Consider the following 22061-nt stretch of genomic DNA (forward strand, 5'->3'; position numbering starts at 1 on the left):
GCAAATCACAGTGGTTCCAAGCACAGACGCTGAAACCAGACTGCCTGGGTTCAAATCCTGGCTCTGTCATTTATGTATGTAAGTGTTTATATGTATCAATATGAAGATGTATACATATATTTTATATATATATATACATATGTGTATACACACATATATATGTACATGTATATATGACTAGAGCTGAAATAACCCATCTGTTGAGCAGATGGGGAAACCAAGTTCCAGAGAGGAGGAAAGTCTTGGCCAAGGCCAGATATTGAGCCCAGAGCCTGGGTGGATCTGCAGACTCCCAATCCCAAGCTCTGCCCACAGTAAACCCTGACTCCCACCCTTTATGCAACGACCTGGTTACAACTCTCTCCCATAAATTTCCTCTGATCCCAAATCAATGTCCATATGTACTGCTCGTTTCCAGGCACCTGGGCCAACAGTCCCCAAGCCCCTGACCCACACCAACAGGCTCCAAGACACGGTGCTGAATTTGGTGGTGCCACAAGCTGTCAGGGCAGGGTCAGTGTGCGGGCCACCTCCCCCTTACCACGGCAAAGGCCAGCCGCATAGGCCTCGAGTTGTAGATGATATATCTTCTCACTTGGGGCTCCAAGAGGGCACTCTCAGCCAAGCTCCTGTACTGGTCGGCCGGGACCTGCTTGGAACCCAGGGAAAGAGATCAGTCAGCCGCAGGACAGCCAGTTTCCAGTGCATGTGACTATCATGTGGAAGGGGGATTAGGCACATTCTGGGCTGTCCCAAAGGCAGAATGAGAAGCTTGGAGCACTGGGTGGAAGTCACACGGTGCAGCTCTCAGCTCAGGGAAGAACAGGCATCATGACATCTGGAGAAGGATCCACACAGCCTCAGACTCAGTACCTTGTAGCAGACACAGGGCAGCCTGATGGTTAAGGCATAGGCCCTGGAGTCAGACAGCCCTGGGCCCAAACTCTGGCCCTGCCACTCATGTGCTGTGTGACCTGGAGCAAGTAACCCCACTCCTCTGAGCCTGTTTCTTCCTCTGTAAAATAAGGATAATAAAAGTACCCACTTTGTAGAACTAAGGTACATATTAAATAATACATGTACAGTGCTGAGCAAAGGGCCAGTCCCTCAGTGAACACTCAATATAGAGTTGCCATTATCAATACTGCAATATCAATATCTATTAATGCTGTCCAAAAGACTGAACACTCACATCTTCCTGCCCAAACAAAAGCGTCTATAGACTATAAAGGCCCCGTGAGAGTAGAACTAAGAAAACAGAACTTAACCATTAAAATGATATTTAGGCCAGGTGCAGTGTCTCACACCTGTAATCCCAGCACTTTGGGAGACCAAGGCAGGTGTACTGCTTGAGCCTAGGAGTTCAAGACCAGCCTGGGCAACATAGCAAGACCCTGTCTCTTTTTATAAAAATAAAAAAGGATGCCAGGCACGGTGGCTCACACCTGTAATCCCAGCACTTTGGGAGGTCAAGGTGGGCGGATCACGAGATCAGGAGTTCGAGACCAGCCTGGCCAATATGGTGAAACTCTGTTCCTGCTAAAAATACAAAAATTAGCTGGGCATGGTGGCACGTGCCTGTAATCCCAGCTACTCGGGAGACTGAGGCAGGAGAATTGCTTGAAGCCGGGAGGCGGAGGTTGCAGTGAGCCGAGATCACACCACTGTACTCCAGCCTGGGCCACAGAGCAAGACTCTGTCTCAAAAAATAAATTAATTAATTAATTTAATTGAATTGAAAAAAATTATATTTAGGAACACGGTAGAACAATACATAAACTGTTCACCCATAAGAAAACCCAATCTGCCAGGCGTGGTGGCTCATACCTATAATCCCAGCACTTTGGGAGGCCGAGGCGGGTGGATCACTTGAAGTCAGGAGTTCGAGACCAGCCTGGCCAACATGGTGAAACCCCGTCTCTACTAAAAAATACAAAAATTAGCCAGCCGTGGTGCATGCTTGTAGTTCCAGCTACTTGGGAGGCTGAGGCATGAGAATCACTTGAACCCAGGAAGCAGAGGTTGCAGTGAGCCCAGATTGCGCCACTGCACTCCAGCCTGGGCAACAGAGCAACACTCTATCTTGAAAAAAAAAAAAGAAGAAGAAGAAGTAAATTCTAAAATCTTCAGGCTAAAATTAGCAGTATATCTTCCCTATTCATAATTAATCCTTAATCCTCCTTGGCCTTGACTAGCACAGGAAAGGCCTGATCATGTTGGGGGCTTTGGGAAGAGAGTAAAACCCATACATATAGGTACTTCATAACAATAATAGCTACAATGTATTGAGCATTTACTATATACTAGAGACAATGCCAGGGTTCCTCAAGCATTATTGCATTTAATCTTAACAAAAACCCCTTGTAATAGGGATCAATATTATCCACATTTACCGATGATAAAACTGAGGCTCAGAAAGGTTAAATCACCTTCCTAAAGTCACATAGGTAGTGAGCATCGGAGCTAGATCTGCATCCAGTTCCACAGGTCTGTGAAGCCTGGCCTCAAATCACTATGCTTGAAGGTACTGCATCATTATCTAATGAATTCATATGCACTTTCCCTTGTATATGCAGTTCCCTCTCCTAAAATGCCCTTCCTCCTCTCCACCCAGCATATTCCTATTTATTCAAGATCCCAGATCAAGCATCTGCTCCTCTGCAAAGCTTTCACAACCACTGCCCTCTTCCCCCAGGCAAGTTTCTCATTTTCTCCTGTGAATGTCTTCACTGCCTGTGCATTCCTCTTCTGTGGCATTTATATGATACTGTCCCAATTTCTCCCACACACGTCCATCTTCCCCGCTGGGATCTGTGGACATAGGTACTGTGTCCTGTCCACCCCCATTATGTTTAGCCAGTTAAGTGCCTGGCACAGAGTGGGCACCCAAAAAAATACACATTTGTTAAGTGAGTTAACCGGGAAGAGAGGAAAGAGAGGGCACTTCTAATATACCTTCCTTATATACCCTACGACAGCTGGTACAGACTGTTTCATAAAGATTTTGTGAAAAACTGGATGAAAAGATAGAGGGATGAATGGATGAAAGAGAAAATGGTAGGGATTCAAGGAAATCAGCACTCACCTGGATGCCCCAAGTTTGCAGTTGCTCTTCTGCGGCTCCCAGGTCGAAGGAGATGGGTGCACAGGTATTGTCAATCCGGAGAACAGTGAGGACCTGGCCATTGTGGAGCTCTGGAAGCAGACCAGAAGCTTCATCTGGCTGAGTGATAACCATACCAGGCTCGTGGGGTGAGCCCAAAGCCTGGCGGCATCACACCTCTGGCCATGAGAACCTCCTCGCAACAAGGAGGGACACGGTGGCCATCCTCAAATCCTCTTGAGAGAAGGACTAGATTTGACTGGGAAGCCCCCAGGAGGCAGAATTAAGGCCAGAGGGAGGAGGCTCCTAGGACCACAATGTGAGACCGTATAAGGAAGAACTTTCCAAGAGCAAAAGCTGTCCCCATAAAAAATAGGCATTTTTTGTCCCCACAAAAAAATGTTCCCCAACACAAGGAATATTTAAACAGAGACTGAAAAACTACATTGAGGGGGGTGATGCAGTGGACCTTTATTTAAGCATTGCAAAGAATGCTCAGCTGAATAAGTTAAATTCCCAGTAGGCTCAGAGAGTCTAAGTAAGAAATAACTGGTCACAGTAGGCAGAACAATGGCCCCAAAGATGTCCACACCCTAATCCCCAGAGTCTGCAAATATACTGCCTTCCATGGCAAAGGGTGGAAGTAAGGGGGCTCATTACCTGGCCTTTAATAGGGAGACTATCCTGAATCATCCGGGTGGGCCCCATGAAATCACAAGGAACCTTAAACGTGGAAAAGCGGGACAGAAGTAGAGTCAGAGGGAGATTTGACTATGGATGAAAGGCAAGGAGGGATGTGGCATCGATCGCTTTGACCATGGAGGGAGAGGGCCATGAGCCAGGGAACGTGGGTGGCCCCAAGGGGCTGGACAAGGAAAGGAAATGGATTCTCCCCAGAGCCTCCAGAAAGAAAAACAGTCCTGCCACCAAGGGGATTTCGGCTCAGTGAGATCAGTGTCAGACTTCTAACTTACAGAACTATGAAATAACAAATCCAGCTGGGTGCAATGGCTCACGCCTATAATCCCAGCACTTTAGGAGGCCGAGGCAGATGGATCACCTGAGGTCAGGAGTTCGAGACCAGCCTGGCCAACATGGTGAAACCCTGTCTCTACTAAAAACAAAAATTAGCCGGGCGTGGTGGCATGTGCCTGTAATCCCAGCTACTGGGGAGGCTGAGGCAGAATTGCTTGAACCTGGGAGGTGGAGGTTGCAGTGAACCGAGATCACGCCATTACACTCCAGCCTGGGCAACAAGAATGAAACTCCATCTCAAAAATATAAATAAATAAATAACAAATCTGTGGTTGGTTTGGCTTGTTGTTGTTGTTGTTGTTGTTTGGAGACAGAGTCTCTCTCTGTCACTCAGGCTGGAGTGCAGTGGCACGATCTCAGCTTACTACAATCTCCACCTCCCAGGTTCAAGTGATCCTTGTGCCTCAGCCTTTCAAGTAGCTGGGATTACAGGCATGCACCACCATGCCTGGCTAATTTTTGTATTTCAGTAGAGACACAGTTTCGCCATGTTGGCCAGGCTGGTCTCAAACTCCCAGCTTCATGTTATCTGCCCGCCTCGGCCTCCCAAAGTACTGGGATTACAGGCATGAGCCACTGCACCTGGCCCAAATCCGTGGTTTTAAGTCAGTATGTTAGTGGTAACTTGTTATAGCAGCAATAGAAAACTAATACACTGATTTACTGTAATCCCTCCTACGTATGGCTGCAACACACTCCGCATTTCAAAAGCATAAAATACGTGTTTATTCCCTCAAAAAACATGCATCAACCCAGGCTGCTCACAACTGCTACCAAAGCCCCCGCCCTCCAAGGGTAGGATGAAGCCAGACCATGAGACCAGCTGGAGAGAAAAGTCTGGACTGAAATCCCCTCAAGACCAGGGAGGAATGGCAGCAGCACAAAGCCAAACCTACCTGCCTGCAGTTCCAAGTAGAGAAACTGGACAAAAGGATCGAGATCTCCTTGCACCACAGTACAAGGCCCTGTGAGCCACTGGTCAGCAGCCAGGAGGTCTGGGGGGTGGGAGAGATTCCAGCCCTGGGATTCTAGGATCCCAGGTTTCAGCCATGCACTGCTGAGGACTGGATATTTTGGCATATTCTCTATGGCAGCTGCTTAGACAATGAGGCAGGACAGAAGAGATTAAAGCATAAGTGTGTTGTCTGCTGATCCAAAACTCCTGTCACCCCAGTCTAGCTCTGAACAGTACTTGAGTCTTCAAAGCCAAATGACTCACTCCACTTTCCAGGAAATTCCTGGCCTATCCAAACCCTCTCTCTCCCCGCTCCCCCAATGTATCACCAAGCCCTGCCAACTAGGCAAACAAAACATCTGTCCACTCTGTGCCCTCCTGGCATCCTCACCTCTCCCTTGGCCCTGGGCAGTAGCCTCCTAAGTGGCTTCTGCTGCAAACCTACCTTTACTTCTACAATGCATCTTCCACACAGTGGCCAGGGTGCAGATCAGATGATACCAATGCCTTGAGAAAACTTTCAATCGCTTCCTGGTGCTTTGCAAAAGCCAACCTTGTTACCACATTCTTCCAGCCCTTAGGAAAACTAGCCTCCTGCCAGACTCAGCTTGAGCCCCTCAGCCTCGTTCTATGTCTCACCACACCCGCCTCCTTCAGTCCCTGAACACGGTGTTCTCCCCCACCCCAGGGCCCTTGCATATACTGTTCCTCTCTCTAGGACACATCTACCTAGCTTCACCCAGTTACAGCCCATGCATCATTTGTATCCCAGCTCATGATTCACTTTCCCCAGAGAGGCCTCCTTGACACTCTAAACTCCTAACTGATCAAATCCTCTGCTAAACCTACCATAACTGACGCTCTTCTCCTTAATACTCGCCCAAGCTAAATACCTATGTATGCAATTATTTGATTACATATGCATGAAATTACTTGAATAAAATCTATCTTTTCCACCAGACTATACACTCTCACACTGGTTTGTTCATCACTGAATCCCCTGATCTGATACAAACAGGAGGCACATTAAATACATGTTTGGTGTATAAACAAATTAATAAGATAGGAAAAGGTTCCTTTTTTTTTTTTTTTGAGACGGCATCTCACTCTGTCACCCAGGCTGGAGTGCAGTGACACTAACATGGCTCACTGCAACCTCCACCTCCCAAGGCTCAAGCAATCCTCCCACGTCAGCCTCCCAAGTAACTGGGATCATAGGCATGCACCACCACACTCAGCTAATTTTTTTTTTAATTTTTAATTTTGTAGAGATGAGGTCACTATGTTGCCCAGCCTGGTCTCAAATTCCTGGGCTCAAGGAATCCTTCCATGTCAGCTTCCCAAAGTGCTGGGATTACAGGCCTGAGCCACTGCACCCAGAGAGGAAAAGGTTCTTTTTTCATACCCTGGGATATCATCTCTGATCTCAAGGGTTCCACAGAATTCTAAATTCTACCTCCTGCCAAAAAGAAATTTATTTTGCTTTTTTTCTCTCTCTCCTGTTTTTTTTTGGAAGTGGTGGGGGACAAGGAGGCGAGGTGGTGAGTGGTGAAAACACAAGCTAGATAGCTTTGGAGTTCAAATTGGAGCTCGGCCTCTCACTAACATGGTAAAGTTGAGGAGGAAACTTAAACACATGGGCCTGTTTCCTTGCTTAGAGGACGCACACATCCACAGCAAAGGACTTTACAAATAATTAACGTGATAAAAATAAAGTGCTCAGCACAAGATGGGTACAAAATAACTGGCTGCTATTTTCATAATTTAAAAGCAAGCTTGTCACAACTCAAAAGTTACAATCAAGCAACATTGATTTATTTGTGTTTTTACCCTCCCACACCTTGTTCCATATTTTATTTCATAAAAATAAAATATGAAAAGATAAAACTGGCCAGGCATGGTGGCTCACGCCTGTAGTCCCAGCACTTTGGGAGGCTGAGGCAAGTGGATTACTTGAGCCCAGGAGGTTGAGATCAACCTGGGCAACATGGTGAAAAACCCCGTCTCTACAAAAAAATACAAAAAATTAGCCAGACGTGGTGGCACGTGCCTGTCGTCCCAGCTACTCGGGAGACTAGGGTAGCAGGATCACCTGAGCCTGGGAGGTCAAGGCTGCAGTGAGCCAAAATCACGCCACTGTATTCCAGCCTGGGCAACAGAGTGAGATCCTGTCTCAAAAAAAATAAGTAAGTAACTAAAACTATAAAAATAATTTTTTTTTTTTGAGATGGAGTTTCGCTCTTGTCACCAAGGCTGGAGTGCAATGGTGCGATCTCAGCTCACTGCAACCTCCGCCTCCCAGGTTCAAGCAATTCTCCTGCCTCAGCCTCCCGGGTAGCTGGGATTACAGGTGTGCACCACCACACCCGGCTAATTTTTTGTATTTTTCATAGAGATGGGGTTTCACCATGTTGGCCGGGATGGTCTCAAACTCCTGACCTCAGGTGATCCGATCCACCCACCTAGGCCTCCCAAAGTGCTGGGATTACAGGCATGAGCCACCATGCCCAGCCTAAAAATAAATTTTAAAATAAGCAAATGAGGAAAACCAGAAAAAACAAACAAAAAAAAGGCAGACAATAAGAACAGGTTCCGGATATGGAGCCATTTACTAAGCACCAGGCATTATGCTTGGGCTTCATTCATGATTTCATTTCATCCTCCAAGAGCCCCCGAAGCTTGGTACCATCAGCATGGAAAAGAAAACTGAGCCTTTGAAAAGTGAAGAAACTCCCTTGTAAACAGGGAAAATGAAAGTGAGAACAAGAAGCGAGAAGGGAAGGTAGTGCAAAAATGCAGGCAGTCAAGCAGATCCGGTCTCAGACCAGCTCTCCAGTCCACAGCAAGAATGAAAACTCCACGTTGATTTGGACTCCACGCATGGAGACTCAGAACCATTCCCAGGTCTAGGTTGTTGTACACTGAATTACGTGTTTGCCCAAGCAATGCAAAGATCTTTCAGGATGTCTTTGTTTGCCTTTCGAACCAAGAGTTCCTGGATTCTTGGCAATACCAGCTCTCATCTGTTCCTTAAAGTGAGAACAGCAAGTCCTCCGCTTAAAAATACTTGTTTTTACACCTAGGCTAAGTAAAGCTACCAAAGAAAAATGTGTGTGTCTGTGTGTGTGTGTGCACGCGTGCACGCACACGCAGAGGGGGAAGCAGTTTCCTACAAAGGAACAAGAACTGACGTGCCAAAAATCAGTGAAGCAATGTCTTCAAAGTTCTGATAGAAAAATTATTTCATTCCATCTTGTTCTACTTTTGTGTGTGTGTACACACTGCTTTCCTTACATATATACACACACATTGCTTTCCTAACAACACTAGTAACAAAAGAAGCCTTTGTCTTTAAGCAGTCAAATTTCAAAGCCTCTAAAAAACCCTCCACATTCCCGTGGGCCCCCACAATTCTGGATGCTGTTTCCCCTTGCCCATATCCAGCTACTCATTAATTCTTTCATTCAACAAAATATTGATTGAGCATCTACTATGGGCCAAGGTCTGTGCTAGGTACTATAGATACAGGGATGAAAAAGACAGGAGCCCCTTCCTTCAGGGAGCTTACACTCTAGTGAAGAAGCCAGACTTCAACAATTTATACATAATTATTTACAGACTATGATAAATGCTAGAGGGAGAAACAGGAATATATCAGAGGGTCCTGACTTAGGCTGAGCCACCAGGAAGATTCTTCAAGGAAGGGATATTGAACTAAGTTCTGAAGAATGAATGGAAATTCTTTTTCTTGCTTTTTTTTTGAGATGGAGTCTCACTCTGTCACCCAAACTGGAGTCCAGTGGTGTGATCTCGGCTCACTGCAACCTCTGCCTCTCCGGTTCAAGTGATTATCCTGCCTCAGCCTCCCTAGTAGCTGGCATTACAGGCGCCTGCCACCACATCCAGCTGATTTTTAGTAGAGAAAGGGTTTTACCATGTTGGCCAGGTAAACATGTACTCAAGTACTGTTTGAACTCCTGACCTCAAGTGATCTGCCCGCCTTGGCCTCCCAAAGTGCTGGGATTACAGGCGTGAGCCACCATGTCTGATGGATGAATAGAAATTCATCAGGAGAAAGGAGGCAAGGGAAAAGCACAACAGGCAGAAGGGAACGCAGGTGCAAAGGTCCTGAGGCAAAACAGCACAGCAAATAATATGAAGGCAGGCCTTGCAAGCCGATACTGACAGGTCTTCACACTAAGCCCCATGGAAAACACTGAGCAGAAACTGACATGGTTGGACTAAATGTGTATTTTAAAAAGATATCTGGGGCCAGGTGTGGTGGCTCACGCCTGTAATCCCAGCACTTAGGCAGCCCGAGGTGGGCGGATCACCTGAGGTCAGAAATTCGAGACCAGCCTGGCCAAGATGGTGAAACCCCATCTCTGCTAAAAATACAAAAATTAGCTGGGCGTGGTGGTGGGTACCTGTAATCCCAGCTACTCGGGAAGCCGAGGCAGGAGAACTGCTTGAACTTGGGAGGTGAAGACTGCAGTGAACCGAGATCATGCCACTGCATTCCAACCTGGGCAACAGAGTGGGACTCCATCTCAAAAAATTAAAAATTAAAAATTAAAAAACCTCTGGGCCCCATTCCTGTAACCCCAGCATTTTGGGAAGGCAAAGCCAGAGGACTGCTTGAGGCCAGGAGTCTGAGACCAGCCTGGGCAACAAAGTAAGGCCCCAACTCTACAAAAAACATTTTTAATTAGCAGGATGTAGCGGTGGATGCCTGTAATCCCAGCTGTTCAGGGGGCTGAGGTGGGAGGATTGCTTGAGCCCAGGAGTTCCAGGCTCCAGTGAGCTACAATCACGCCACTGCACTCCAGCCAGGATAACAGAGCAAGACCCTGTCTCTAAATAAGTAAAAACAAATTAGAAATATAAATAAATAATAAAGAGCTCTCTGGCTGCCATGTAAAGAATAGATGGAAAAGAGAAGATCAACAAGCAAGCTACAGCAGGGGCTCAGCAGAGAGTGATGGTGGCTTGGTCTAAGGCCAAGAGACAGAACTGGTAAAAATGACAGAATGTGGCCTCCAAGACACCTCCCCCTGACCTTATCTAAAGGAACTTCTGTGCCCTGTGAGTCCAGTTCAGCATGAGGTAGAAAGGGGGTGGAAAATGAAAGGTCATGATCTTACCTTGCCCCCAGCCGGGAGGGCTCCCTCCAGGCAGGGCACTCCAGCCAGGGGAGGAGGGGGGCAATGGGCCAGCGGCCCCCGGGTCCACCTGTGGTTCACAGGCCATGGCAGGGCGCCAGCTGTTTCTACTTCCCCTTCTCAGAGCTGTGGTTCATTCTGGAGCAGCCAGCTCAGCATCATATGCCTTCAGAAAACAGCACAAAAAAGAACTTCAGGCCTGAGCCTGGGCAAGCCGGGGTTCCTAGGGGCTGTCTCCAGGGCCAAAGTCACCAAAGGCCAGGGAGAGTTACCCGGAGTCTTTTTGCCGACTTTGGCCTTTTTGAACATGCTGAGAAAAATTCCCAGGAGGAGAAGGAGGAGGAAGAGAAACTAAAACCTTCCAAGGCCCAAACTGAGAACTTCCCTTCTGGTCTTGGGTCTTCTCCAGCTCAGGCACAGCCAGGGGCCCACAGGGAACTCAAGAGCTGACCAGGCCCCACTGCCAGGCAGTTGGGATTTCTGTTCCCTTACGGAGGATGCCCCAGGCAACCAGGCACAGGACAGGTATATTCATTACAGGGAGTCTTGTTTACACACAGGATTTCAAGTAGCTTCCTGTAAGACACTGCAAAATACACATTAAAAAAAAAAAATCAGCCAGGCACGGTGGCTCACGCCTGTAATCCCAGCACTTTGGGAGGCTGAGGTGGGTGGATCACCTGAGGTCAGGAGTTTGAGACCAGCCTGGCCAACATGGTGAAACCCCATCTCTACCAAAAACACAAAAATCAGCCGGGTGTGGTGGTGTACACTTGTAATCCCAGCACTTTGGGAGGCTGAGGTGGGTGGATCACCTGAGGTCAGGAGTTTGAGACCAGCCTGGCCAACATGGTGAAACCCCATCTCTACCAAAAACACAAAAATCAGCCGGGTGTGGTGGTGTACACTTGTAATCCCAGCTACTCAGGAGGCTGAGGCAGCAGAACAGCTTGAACCCGGAAGGCAGAGGTTGCAGTGAGCTGAGATCGTGCCACTGCACTCCAGCCTGAGAGAGCAAGACACTGTCTCAAAAAAAAGAAAAAAGTAGCAGCCACAGAGAACAAAAATACCCAGATATTCAAGCAATCAGGCTCCCTAGCAGAGACAGTGGTGGTTTGTTTTCAAGAACATGGTCTCCAAAGTCAGACTAACCAGTTTAAATGCCAGTTCTAGGCTGGTCTGAAAGTAGTGCATTATCTCAATTGCATGTTCACAGTCAGTTACAGACCAAACTCCTTGTTCTACTCTTTTCTCCCCTTCTCACTACTGCACTTGACTAGTCTCAAAAAAGAAATTTTTTTAAGCCAGCTCTACCACCCCTTAGTTATGTCAACTTGGGCAAGTGGTTTAATCTCAGACAGCTTCAGCTCTCCAAATCTGGGTACCCTCCCCACAGGGTTGCTGCAAAGGATCAATGGATGACACATATAAAGGACATACAACAGCATCTGAACAAAGGACACACTCCAAAGCCCCCACAGCCAGGTCATTGAGAGGCATAGCAGGAATCACTCAGTCACGTTCATCAGCAAAAGCAGTGACACCACCCAGCACGGTGGCTCATGCCTGTAATCCCAGCACTTTGGGAGGCTGAGGCAGGTGGATCACCTGAGGTCAGGAGTTTGAGACCAGCCTGGCAAACATGGTGAAACCCCGTCTCTACTGAAATTACAAAAATTAGCCGGGCATGGTGGCAGGCACCTGTAATCCCAGCTACTCAGGAGGCTGAGGCAGGAGAATCACTTGAACCCGGGAGGCAGAGATTGCAGTGAGCTGAGATCACGCCACTGCCCTCCAGCCTGGGCGACAGAGAGAGACTCCATCTTTAAAAAAAAAAAAAAAAAAAAAAAGGCAGTGACACCTGTCATGGGTGTTTCTTTAATGAGAAACTGAGTTTCCAGTGCCACTCCCTCCAGCAGCAACCTGCACATTTACCTCTGTTATGTGTCCTCCAGCAGGCCTGAAAATCACCCCTCACCAAGGAAAATCAGGCCTAAGTCCCCTGGGATGACACAGCAGCCCTGCTAACTAACCATCTTGGTGAAAGGTCTACTAGAATCGTCTTTTGCTGCCATGGTTCTAGATGTTTGTGAAGATATGAAGTGGCCAGTCAGCACACATCTTCATGATTCCAAGCTGGCCCAAGGGCTGATGGCCACTGATCAGGCCCCCTAGAGGGGGAACAGGGCTCTCATGCCCTCACCATTTTTCACTTCTCTCAATACTTTAAACAACAGCAGCTACAGAATGGGCCCAATGCGAAATGAAAATGTGGGGCCTCTTCTACAAAAATAATGAAGAATTTCAAGATGGCGACAGCACAGCATTAAACCAAATGGGAGGGGCTTCCTAAGTGGGGGACCCTGTGTGACTGCACAGGTTGCATGCACCTGAAGCTGGCCCCGATTTTCAGCTCTGGATGATCACTTAGGAGCCCCCTCTCCCAACCAAGACTAAGTAAAAGACAAGCCTTTAACAATTATCATGTATCTGCCCTGCACTGGGCTCTAAGGCTACAAAGCAGCAAACTATGAAAACATTGAAGACTTTAGAGCCAGAAAACCTGGACTTAAATTCCCACTCTGCCACATACATGCTCTTTGACATTAGCTGTCAAGGTACTTAACAACCCGAACCTTGCTGTTCTCATCTGTAAAATGGGGATAGAGAGGTCTACCTCCTATAGCTGCTGTGGGGATGTAACAGAAGGAAATGCAAGCATAATATCCAGTACTCTGCTCACCAGACAGGCCCCTTTCCTCAACATGATTTTCCTATTTTACAGGAGAAAAAACCGCAGGTCAAAGATGTAAAGTGACTTGCCCAAGGTTGGGAAGCTATGCTACCAGCCATGGACCCAGGAGGTAAACCCAAGCCATCTGGCTCCAGGGTCCAAGCCCATAATTTCCATGCCCTTGCCCCTCTGCACTCTAGTGTGACTGTCTCTGAGAATGTTCATGAAATCACCCTTACAAAACAAAACAAAACAAAAAAGAGTGAGTCAAGGGAGACTGCATTTCCCAGGCAAGATCAAGCAACAAATGCAAGTCAGCCCTGAGATGCTACACTGGGGATGGCAGGGGCCTTCTCCTCCTCACCTGGCCCACAGCAGGAGACTCTCCTAAATATGCTAAGTGTTTCTCACTCTCATCACGCCTTACTTTCTTCCTGTACCAACAAAAATAGCCACAAGGATCTCTGCCCTGCACTTGATAATCACTGAAGCCCTTCCCTCCTTCATTTGATCATCTCTTAGGCCCCTGAGGCAGATATAATTCTGAGATCCATGTTCCAGACAAGAAACAAAGGGACATCGTAGCTAGGGGCCTACAGCCCAGAGAAGCTGTACTAGAGTCTCAAAAAGGCCTGGGGGACCGAGCAGCCACGAGGGACCATGCCCAGGCTGGAGTGGCACAGGTAGCCTTCCAGACTGCGTGGAAGGTTCCATTTGTTGCAAAATCCCACCATGAGGCATTGTCTTTCAGAAGAAACCACAGCACTCTACTTGGCCCCATCAGCCTCTCACAAAGTACTAATCTGCAGGCTTTATTCCATTCACCTGGAGGCTGTTTCCTGTAATAGCTAAGTAACCGGCCCTGTCCTGCCGCTTCCCACCTGTGTAACCTTGAGTAAGTTACTTCTCTCTGCCTCAGTTTCCTTACATGTAAGTGGGGATAACGACAGTAACTTCAGGTGGTTGTGAGGTTTAAAGAGTTCACACATGTAAATCACTCAAAATAGCACTGGGCAAATAGGAATCATTGAAGAAATATAGCTGCCATCATTTTTACTCCACAGACATTTCCTAAGCACCTTCTCAGGCCAGGCCCTGTGCTATCTTGAGCACGAAACTGGAAATAAAATCTGAAGTTCCTACTCAGTCCTCCCTGCTAGGGATTACCATCTGGTAGGAAAGACAAACTCAGGGAAAGACACTTACAAAACAAACAATTGCAACAAGGCAGTGAGAGGGAGCACCTTGGTTGGGGTGGGGGAAGGGTTCTCCGGAAGGCTTCCTGGAGGAAGGAGGCTCCTGGGCTTGGCAAAGGTGGAGGTGAGAGCCAAGAGAGGCCAGTGCCAAGCAGAAAGGGATACGGACCAGAGGCCAGGACATGCCCATCAGGGCAGCCTGTGTGGTCACCTTGCAGCCCCTCATTCAACCAGGAAGCTGCAGAGGGCAGGAGGGGTGCTGGCAAGACCTCAAGGGCAGATGCCTATCATATGTGCTGAACCCCATTTCCTCATCCAGCTCAGCCCTGCACCAGCCCTAGGATAACACAGAAGGTCAGACAGACAGCAGGGTGGAGGCAGAGCAGGGGGAGTGAGCACAGCCTTGAGGCCCCTGCAACTAAGCAGGAAAACTAGAGCTTCTCTAGGTCTCTTTTGCTGATTCTGCATTTTAACCAGAACTTCCAGATATCCATCTTGCACAAGGTCAACTCCCCTCTTTTTCAGCCCGTAGAGAGCATCTGCAAAGGAACATACTCTTGAGTCCTGTTGCGCAAAGGCCCCCAGCTCTGCAGACACCGAGTGCCCAGCCTCCCCGGGAACTATGTGCAGCACTGAGATTCGTCAGTTTCCTAAGTCAGGTTTTGTTTTGTTTGTGAAAAACCCAACACGAGACCCTAAGAGGGCCTGTTACAGAAGTTTCGGGGCGGAAAAACCTTGAGACACAATGAGTCCGAGCTCTCCATTTTACAGGTGAGGACGTTAAGACCCAGAAAAAAAAGTGTACCATCCAAGGTCAAGGAGCCGGTCCTGGACTGGGCCAGAATTGAAACCCAGGCTCCTTCACGCCAGCTGGAGCTGTCTCGCCATACACGGCCTTGGCCTTGGGCAGCTGTCTCGTCCCAGTCTCAGTCTCCGCCCTCTGGAACTGTCCAGGTCGGCTGAGGATGGGGGATCTCCTTCTCCCCAGAAATCAGTCTGGCCCTCCCCAACCGCGGGCCCCCAGGAGGCTTGTCAGAGCCGCTCCCACGGCCGGCACGCGGGGGAGGGGCCCCAGGGCGCACGAAGGACCCCCCCCGCAGGCTGCCCGCCGCGCCGACCCCGGGCCGTCGGGCCCGAACGCAGGCCAAGGCGGAGGCGCCCAGGCTGCTTCCCGGCCCCGGAGCCCCACAGCACCAAGCCCGGATCGCAGGACACGGGCGCGCGCCCGGGCCCGCGCACACTCACCGCCCGCGCCGCCGCCGCCGCCGCCACCCCGGGACGCGGAAGGTCGGGGGCGCCGAGCCCCTAGTGCCGCAGCCTCTGGGCACCGCAGCCCCGCGCCCCGCCCGCCTCCCGCGCCGCGCGGCGCCGCCTTCACGGGCCCGCCCCCCGCCCGGCCGGCCCCGCTCGGTCGCCCAACCCCGAGGAGCCGCCGGCCGGACTCGCTTTGGGGCCAAGAGGGAACGCGCCTCCCGGGCCCGCGGCGGAGCGGAGCTGGAGGCCGCGTTTCATCAGCCGAGCGCCCCCCCGGGACGCCGGAAGGAGCCTCCGCGCGGAGCCGACCACGTGCACGGCATCTTGGGGCACGGGTTCCCGCCGTCTCCCCACTGTAAAGGAGCGGCTTACTCCAGAGGTCCAGCCCCCTCACACACAATCACGGAACCCGTAGATGAGGCAGTATTTGAGACCAGAAGTTTATTGGGGACTTGGGTTTGGTTTTTGTTTGGTTGGTTTTGTCGTTGTTTTCGCTGTGTTGCCCAGGCTGCTATCGGACTCCTGACCTCAAGCGATCCTCTCGCCTGGGCCTCCCAAAGTGTTGGGATTACAGGCGTGAGCCACCGCACCTGGCCGGGGACTTGTTTCTAATGGAAAATTGTGTATGTGCTGTATTATTAAGAGCATTGGTTTGGGGTCAGACTATCTAGGCTGTGATTCGGGTCTCTCCACTTCTTATTATCATCTTTGGTAAATTATTTAACCTCTTTGTGCCTTCGTTTTCTGTAAAAAGCAGATAATTATAGCTACTTCATGAGGTCGTGTGAAGATTTAATGAGATAGTGTGTGTGAAATGTTCACAGCTACCAGACACATACTCACTCGTGTTCCCGATTGCTATACTCACAAGGGCTCACTCCCATCGCCATCATTCGTAATTTCAAAGGGTCTACGGTTAAAAGTAAGTAACCTTTCCCCTGAGGAAAACACTAACCTTGTGCTTTCCTTGTATTTTTCCTTAGAGCACATATGTACCTGTGCGTGTGTGCGTTTACACAAAGGAAGGCCTTTTCTATTCTGTTGGGCACTCTGCTTTTTCATTCGACAAATTACCTTGGCGCTCATCGGCCAGAACGCGCCACACTGCCTCATTTCCTTTTAAGGGGCACATAAACGTCCCTATATTAATATTAGGTTTGCGCAAAAGTTATTGCGTTTTTTTGCCGTTAAAAACATTACAGGCTGGGCGCGGTGGCTCACGCCTGTAATCCCAGCACTTTGGGAGGCTGAGGCGGGAGGATTACCTGAGGTCGGGAGTTCGAGACCAGCCTGATCAACATGGGGAAACCCCGTCTCTACTAAAAATACAAAATTAGCCGGGCCTGGTGGCGCATGCCTGTAATCCCAGCTACTCGGGAGACTGAGGCAGGAGAATCGCTTGAACCCGGGAGGCGGAGGTTGCGGTGAGCCGAGATTGCGCCATTGCACTCCAGCCTGGGCAACGAGCAAAACTGCATCTCAAAAAAAAAAAAAAAAAAATTGCAAAAACCGCGATTATTTTTGCACCAACCTAATAGAAAGGGTCTTTGTTTTCTTAACCCTTCTTTCTTGGTGGACATGAAGGTGATTTCCAGCCTTGCTGACAGGCCTTGCCCTGATACACATAGCAGCATTGTTGTGTACACGCAAACATGCCACAGCCTGCATTTCTTTCTTTCTCTTTCTCTTTCTTTCTCTCTTTCTTTCTTTGTTTCTTTTTCTTTCCTTCTTTCTTTATTTCTCTCTTTCTTTCTTTCTCTTTCCTTCTTTCTTTCTTTCTTTCTTTCTCTCTTTCTCTCTTTCCTTCCTTCCTTCTTTTTCTTTTTCTTTTTCTTTTTCTGAGACAGGGTCACTCTCTGTTGCCCAGGCTGGAGTGCAGTGGTGCAGTCACAGCTCACTGCAGCCTCGGCCTCTCCTCTCAGGCTCAAGGGATCCTCCCACCTCAGCCTCTCTGGTAGATGGGTCTAAAAGTGCATGCCACCACTCCTGGCTAATGTTTTTGTTTTTGTTTTTGTTTTGTAGATGCAGGGTCTTACTATGTTTCCCCAGCTAGTCTCAAACTCCTACACTCAAGTGATCCTCCCACTTCAGCCTCCCAAAGTGCTGGGATTACACGTGCAAGCCACCATGCCTGGCCCATTTCTATAAGTAGATGTGCTGAGTCAGAATGTACATGCTTTTTTGTTTTGTTTGTTTGTTTGTTTTTGAGATGGGTTCTTGCTCTGTCACCCAGGCTGGAGTGCAGTGGTGCGATCTTGGCTCACTGCAGCCTCCACCTCCCGGGTTCAAGCGATTCTCCCACCTCAGCCTCCCGAGTAGCTGAGATTACAGGGGTGTGCCACCACGCCTGGCTAATTTTTGCATTTTTAGTAGAGACGGGGTTTCACCATGTTGCCAAGGCTGGTCTCGAACTCCCGACCTCAGGTGATCCACCCGCCTTGGCCTCCCAAAGTACTGGGATTACAGGGGTAAGCCACCGCACCTGGCCTGTGCATGCATTTTTTTATTTTAACAGATATTCCAAATTGTTGGGAAACTCTCAGACCCCAGAACTTAGCTGGCTGCATGCTCGGCTAGCCCTCAGAGACAGCATGATTGGAGGCAGGAGCAGGAATTGGCAACCTGAGCAGTAGATACCACCCAGACACCCTCATTCACCAGGTAAGTAAGGATCCAGGTAGTGGGCTACTAAAAATGAAGTTCATTCATTTATTTATCCACAAATGGACATTCAGTACCTGCTAAGGGACAGGCATTGTACTGAGCAAGAGTGAACAATACACACCAGGTCCCTATTTAGTGTGCCTGATTTCCAAACAAAACAAAAACAAAAAACAAATTAGACGCGTGGGAGCAAGAGCCTCAAGAGATATTGAAGCTTTACTCACTGATGATAGGATATTAAAAGGGATCCTGCAACAGGTGTGTGGCCTGATCACCATCTATCTAAACCCTACCTCTCCAACAAGGTCGCCCTCCTCCATGAAGCCAGATGTGGTCCCCCTGCCCTTTCTGCCAGGCTGCCTTTACTCTTCATTCTCACTGCTGGTCACTCCAGTGTGAACTTAGTGCTGACACATCAATCTCCTATACCAGGGAGGCACAGAAGACAGGGGCCTTTGGAGCTGGCCCACCAGGCTCTACCACTTACTGGCATGTGGCATTGGCAGGCAGCTCAGCTCACTCTCTGAGTTTCAATACCCTCATTTATGAAAGGCAGATAACTGCTAATCCGGGAGATTGCAAGAATTAATTGAAGTGATGAAGTGCTTAGAAGAAAATGCTCAGTAAAAGTGTGGTGCATTCTTGGACAACAAGGTATCATGTGTTTGCATCTCTGAAATGTCACCAGTGTTCAGTCCTGGCATAGCAAGGAGGAGTGGGTGCTCATGTAGAATGGAGAAAGGACAATAAAATCCAGTGAAAGTAGGGTGAAATCCAGTCAGGTGTGCTGGAAAGCAGACTTCAGTAGTGATCATCTTGAATCCACAAGGTCCTTGTGGTGGGCCCAAGCCTCTCCCCACCCACAGCCTACCCTGGACTAATCTTTACTCACTCTCTCCCAACACGTAAAAACCCTATGCTCCAAAAATACAGAGCATCTCTCAGTTCCTCCTATAACCCTCTCCCCCTGTTCTCTCACTTCTAGTTCTCAGTGGTTGCCATTCTCTCCCATCTGGAAAGTTGTCTCCAAACCCCAGCCCCATCGTTCCACCTGACCAGCCAACTCATTCTCGGGTTTCAGCTGAAAGGGCCCTTCTTCTGGGAGCCCTGCCCTGTCCTGGGCCTAGGCCAGTTCCCCATTCTCATAGTTCATTCTCATAGTTACTCTTGTTTGTTTGTTTCTGGCTTTGTTTGTTTTTATTTTTTGAGACAGGGTCTCACTCTGTCACCCAGGCTGGAGTACAGCAGCACGATCTTGGCTCACTGCGGCCCTGACCTCCTAGGCTCAAGCGATCCTCCCACCTCAGCCTCCCAAGTATCTGGGACTACAGGCATGCACCACCATTCCCGGCTTATTTTTTATTTTTAGTAGAGACAGGGTTTTACCATGTTGCCCAAGCTGGTCTCGAACTCTTGAGCTCAAGCAATACACCTGCCTCGGCCTCCCAAAGTGCTGGGATTACAGGTGTAAGCCACTGCGTCCAGCCCTACTCTTGCTTAACCTACACTTATCCCATACCCATCACATGGTATTGTCATTGTTCAGTGTCCCCTTTCCCAAAAAGAGAGTAAGCCTTTTGGGCATAGGGCTGTTTCTACCCATGTTCATAGCTATCCCCCTGCCCCTAACCCTGTCCTCAGTAATTGTTAAATGCATATGAAGTAGTGAATGAATAAATATGAATGAAATCATCAGGGCCTCAACTATAGATGAATCCAAATAACCACAAACCCCAGCCAAAGCCACCCTTACTCAGCAGTTGCTCCATCTGTCCTGTTGTGTCTGTAAGGGTTACAGACCCAGGGCTGAGGGCTAGCTGCCAACACTGTTTGATAACTTGGATGAAGTAAGAGAATGAACTTTTTTCCAGCCTGGCAGAACCTTAGTGTTGCAGCAGATGGTACTGGGAGAACCTCAGAACTGCTGGATGAGTAAGTGAAAAGGCAAAGATCAAAAGATCAAAACTTACATCTTGGTGTTTTTTGGTGTTTTTTTTTTTTTTTTTGGAGCTCGTGTGCCAGTTATAGATTCACTAACTTCCTAAACTTTTCATGGAGACATACTACTTGGAACATTGCCATGGCCTGAACAAATTGAACCAAAGAATGCAGTATTAGTAATTCAGGCTGGGAACTCAGACAGACCTGGGTTTAAATCCAGACTTCACCACAAATTGGCTCTGTGAGCCTGTAGCCTCAGTTTCCTAATCTGCAAAATAGAAATAATAATACCTACCTCATAGAGATGGTAGGAAAATTAGATTATGTATATAGAGTACCTTGAATGCCACCTGGTATAAAGTTGATGTTAATAAATGTGAGCTATTTTAGAAATTATTTCCGAAAGTGTGTCCCACAGAATGTTCCGTTGCTAGTGGCTCCATTACATTGATTTCAGCTCCCGGAAGTCACATCCTCAAATGACGGACTCCACTATGGGAGAGGTAGACTAACTGTACGTGAGAGCTTGGGACTAAATACATAGCTGTGCTTGGCAGGAGGTGTGCTGGAAGTCAGACAGATCACATGCTGTTTGTCAGGAAACCGGGCCTAAGTCAGAAGAAAAAATCCTCTGAATTCCTATCAGGAAGGCCAGCAATCCCCCCGGGGCAGATAGGGGTCAGGGATCTGTTTCTACACTATGAACAGAAAGACAAGTGCCAGGGTCAGAAGAGTCAGAAGAGGGAGAACTCCCCTCTAGCGGCTGTGGAGAAGAGGCAAGGGCAGTTGAAGGCAATTGGGCTTTTTTAACTAGGTAACTAGACTATCGGTCTTTTCATCTTTAAAAACCACCTAAGATAATTGTAGACAACCCAGTCATGCTCTCTGAACAACCAGCCTTGTTTCTCTCCTAAACTTATCATCAACGGCAGCATCTAGAATGCTGCCATCCTGCTTTGTAAGTTATTTTCTTTTTCTTTTCTTTTTTGTTTTTTTGATACAGGATCTCAACTTTGTTACCCAGGCAGGAGTGCAGTGGCACAATCTCGGCTCACTGCAACCTCTGCATCCCAGGTTCAAGCGATCCTCCTGCTTTAGCCCCCACAAGTAGCTGAGACTATAGGCAGCGCCACCACCATATCCAACTAATTTTTTTCTTTTGTATTTTTTGTAGAGACAGGGTTTCCCCATGTTGCCCAGTCTGGCATCGATCACCTGAGCTCAAGCGATCCACCCATCTTGGCCTCCCAAAATGCTAGGATTATAGGTGTCAGCCACTGCACCCGGCCGTAAGTTATTTTCAAGTAGGAAAAAAAGGAGGCTGCCTGCTCCTTAACTCTTCAAGCCTACCCATCCCTATCAATCATCCCTTCAAACACAGTAAACTATGGCTTTAAATTCACAGCTGACCCAGGAGCCAGTGGCATCTGAAATTTTTTTAAAAGCCAGAGAAGATCTATGTTGACCTGATGATCTTTCACCTTCTAGATCTCCCTGAACCACTGGCCAAATCTTTCAATAAAGAACGTGCTTAACCTGCCTCTTAAGACCTATGTATTTGCACAAGAAGGAAAAAAAAAAAAACAGAAAAAAAAGCAAAACTAGAGCTGCCTGCCTGTGCTGAAGCTTTTTCAGTAATTTCAGAGCCACTGAAGTGATGTGAGATCAGTTGACAAGAGAAAAACACTCTGAGATCTGCCAGAATGACCCTCAAGGGGAGAAAAATAATTAAACAGGTGGAAAAACAAGGAACACGCAAGACTGATCAAAGCGTTTCTTTTCTGTTGAACAGCTTTTGCTGACTTCTGGTACCATCAGTTTTCTTGAGTACAATAAAGACCAACAAATGCAGAATGTTAGTTACGGGCCTTGCTCAATCAGGCTCAAAGGCTTTACTGGGGTTACAGGAAGCCAAGTACCCAGTCCACTAATGTCCTGGGAGAAAAGCCTGAAGGCAGAGCATGGTAGGTTTTCTCTTGCAGCCTGCAGGCTGATCTGATGGGACTTCAATTCTGTC

The 22061-nt window shown here is 48.3% G+C and overlaps 2 protein-coding genes across 23 annotated transcripts in view; one reads left to right on the top strand and one right to left on the bottom strand.

Annotated features, from left to right (window-relative positions):
* TMEM268 (transmembrane protein 268) overlaps positions 1–15562 on the bottom strand; it is a 33756-nt gene extending 18194 nt beyond the window's left edge. For 6 of the 19 annotated variants that reach the window (XR_001720974.4, XR_010148583.1, XR_010148582.1 and 3 more), the window contains exons 1-5: positions 15431–15562; positions 10238–10421; positions 5035–5232; positions 3086–3195; positions 542–652 (exon numbers count right to left, since the gene is read on the bottom strand). Coding sequence is in view for 12 of the 19 variants with exons in the window: in XM_016961528.4 (XP_016817017.1) it covers positions 542–652; positions 3086–3195; positions 5035–5232; positions 10238–10343 (525 nt within the window). In the remaining 7 variants the exon portion in view is untranslated. Of the gene's footprint in view, positions 1–541; positions 653–3085; positions 3196–5034; positions 5233–10237; positions 10422–14990; positions 15112–15430 lie in introns of those variants that run through there. The other 13 variants (XR_010148587.1, XR_010148586.1, XM_063787552.1 and 10 more) reach the window with 4 other exon arrangements.
* LOC107976758 (basic salivary proline-rich protein 2-like) lies at positions 15048–21645 on the top strand. Of its 4 annotated transcripts, XM_063787556.1 has the most exons (6): positions 15052–16062; positions 16264–16361; positions 17955–18100; positions 19975–20035; positions 21219–21333; positions 21450–21645. In XM_063787556.1, exon 1 carries the CDS (start codon positions 15151–15153, stop codon positions 15796–15798), a length of 648 nt encoding a protein of 215 aa, XP_063643626.1. In that variant the 5' UTR covers positions 15052–15150; the 3' UTR covers positions 15799–16062; positions 16264–16361; positions 17955–18100; positions 19975–20035; positions 21219–21333; positions 21450–21645. The 4 variants fall into 4 exon arrangements, with proteins under 4 accessions (XP_063643629.1, XP_063643626.1, XP_063643625.1 ...); XM_063787555.1 differs by lacking the exon at positions 19975–20035; XM_063787559.1 differs by lacking the exon at positions 19975–20035 and having other exon boundaries at positions 15048–16361; positions 21219–21645.
* Positions 21646–22061: the final 416 nt, after the last annotated feature.

Source organism: Pan troglodytes, chromosome 11, assembly GCF_028858775.2.
Source record: "Pan troglodytes isolate AG18354 chromosome 11, NHGRI_mPanTro3-v2.0_pri, whole genome shotgun sequence".
Lineage (NCBI taxonomy): Eukaryota > Metazoa > Chordata > Mammalia > Primates > Hominidae > Pan > Pan troglodytes.

Excerpts from the sequence above, each read along its gene's own strand:
- LOC107976758 (XM_063787559.1), top strand. The coding sequence starts at position 15,151 with ATGGGGGATCTCCTTCTCCCCAGAAATCAGTCTGGCCCTCCCCAACCG.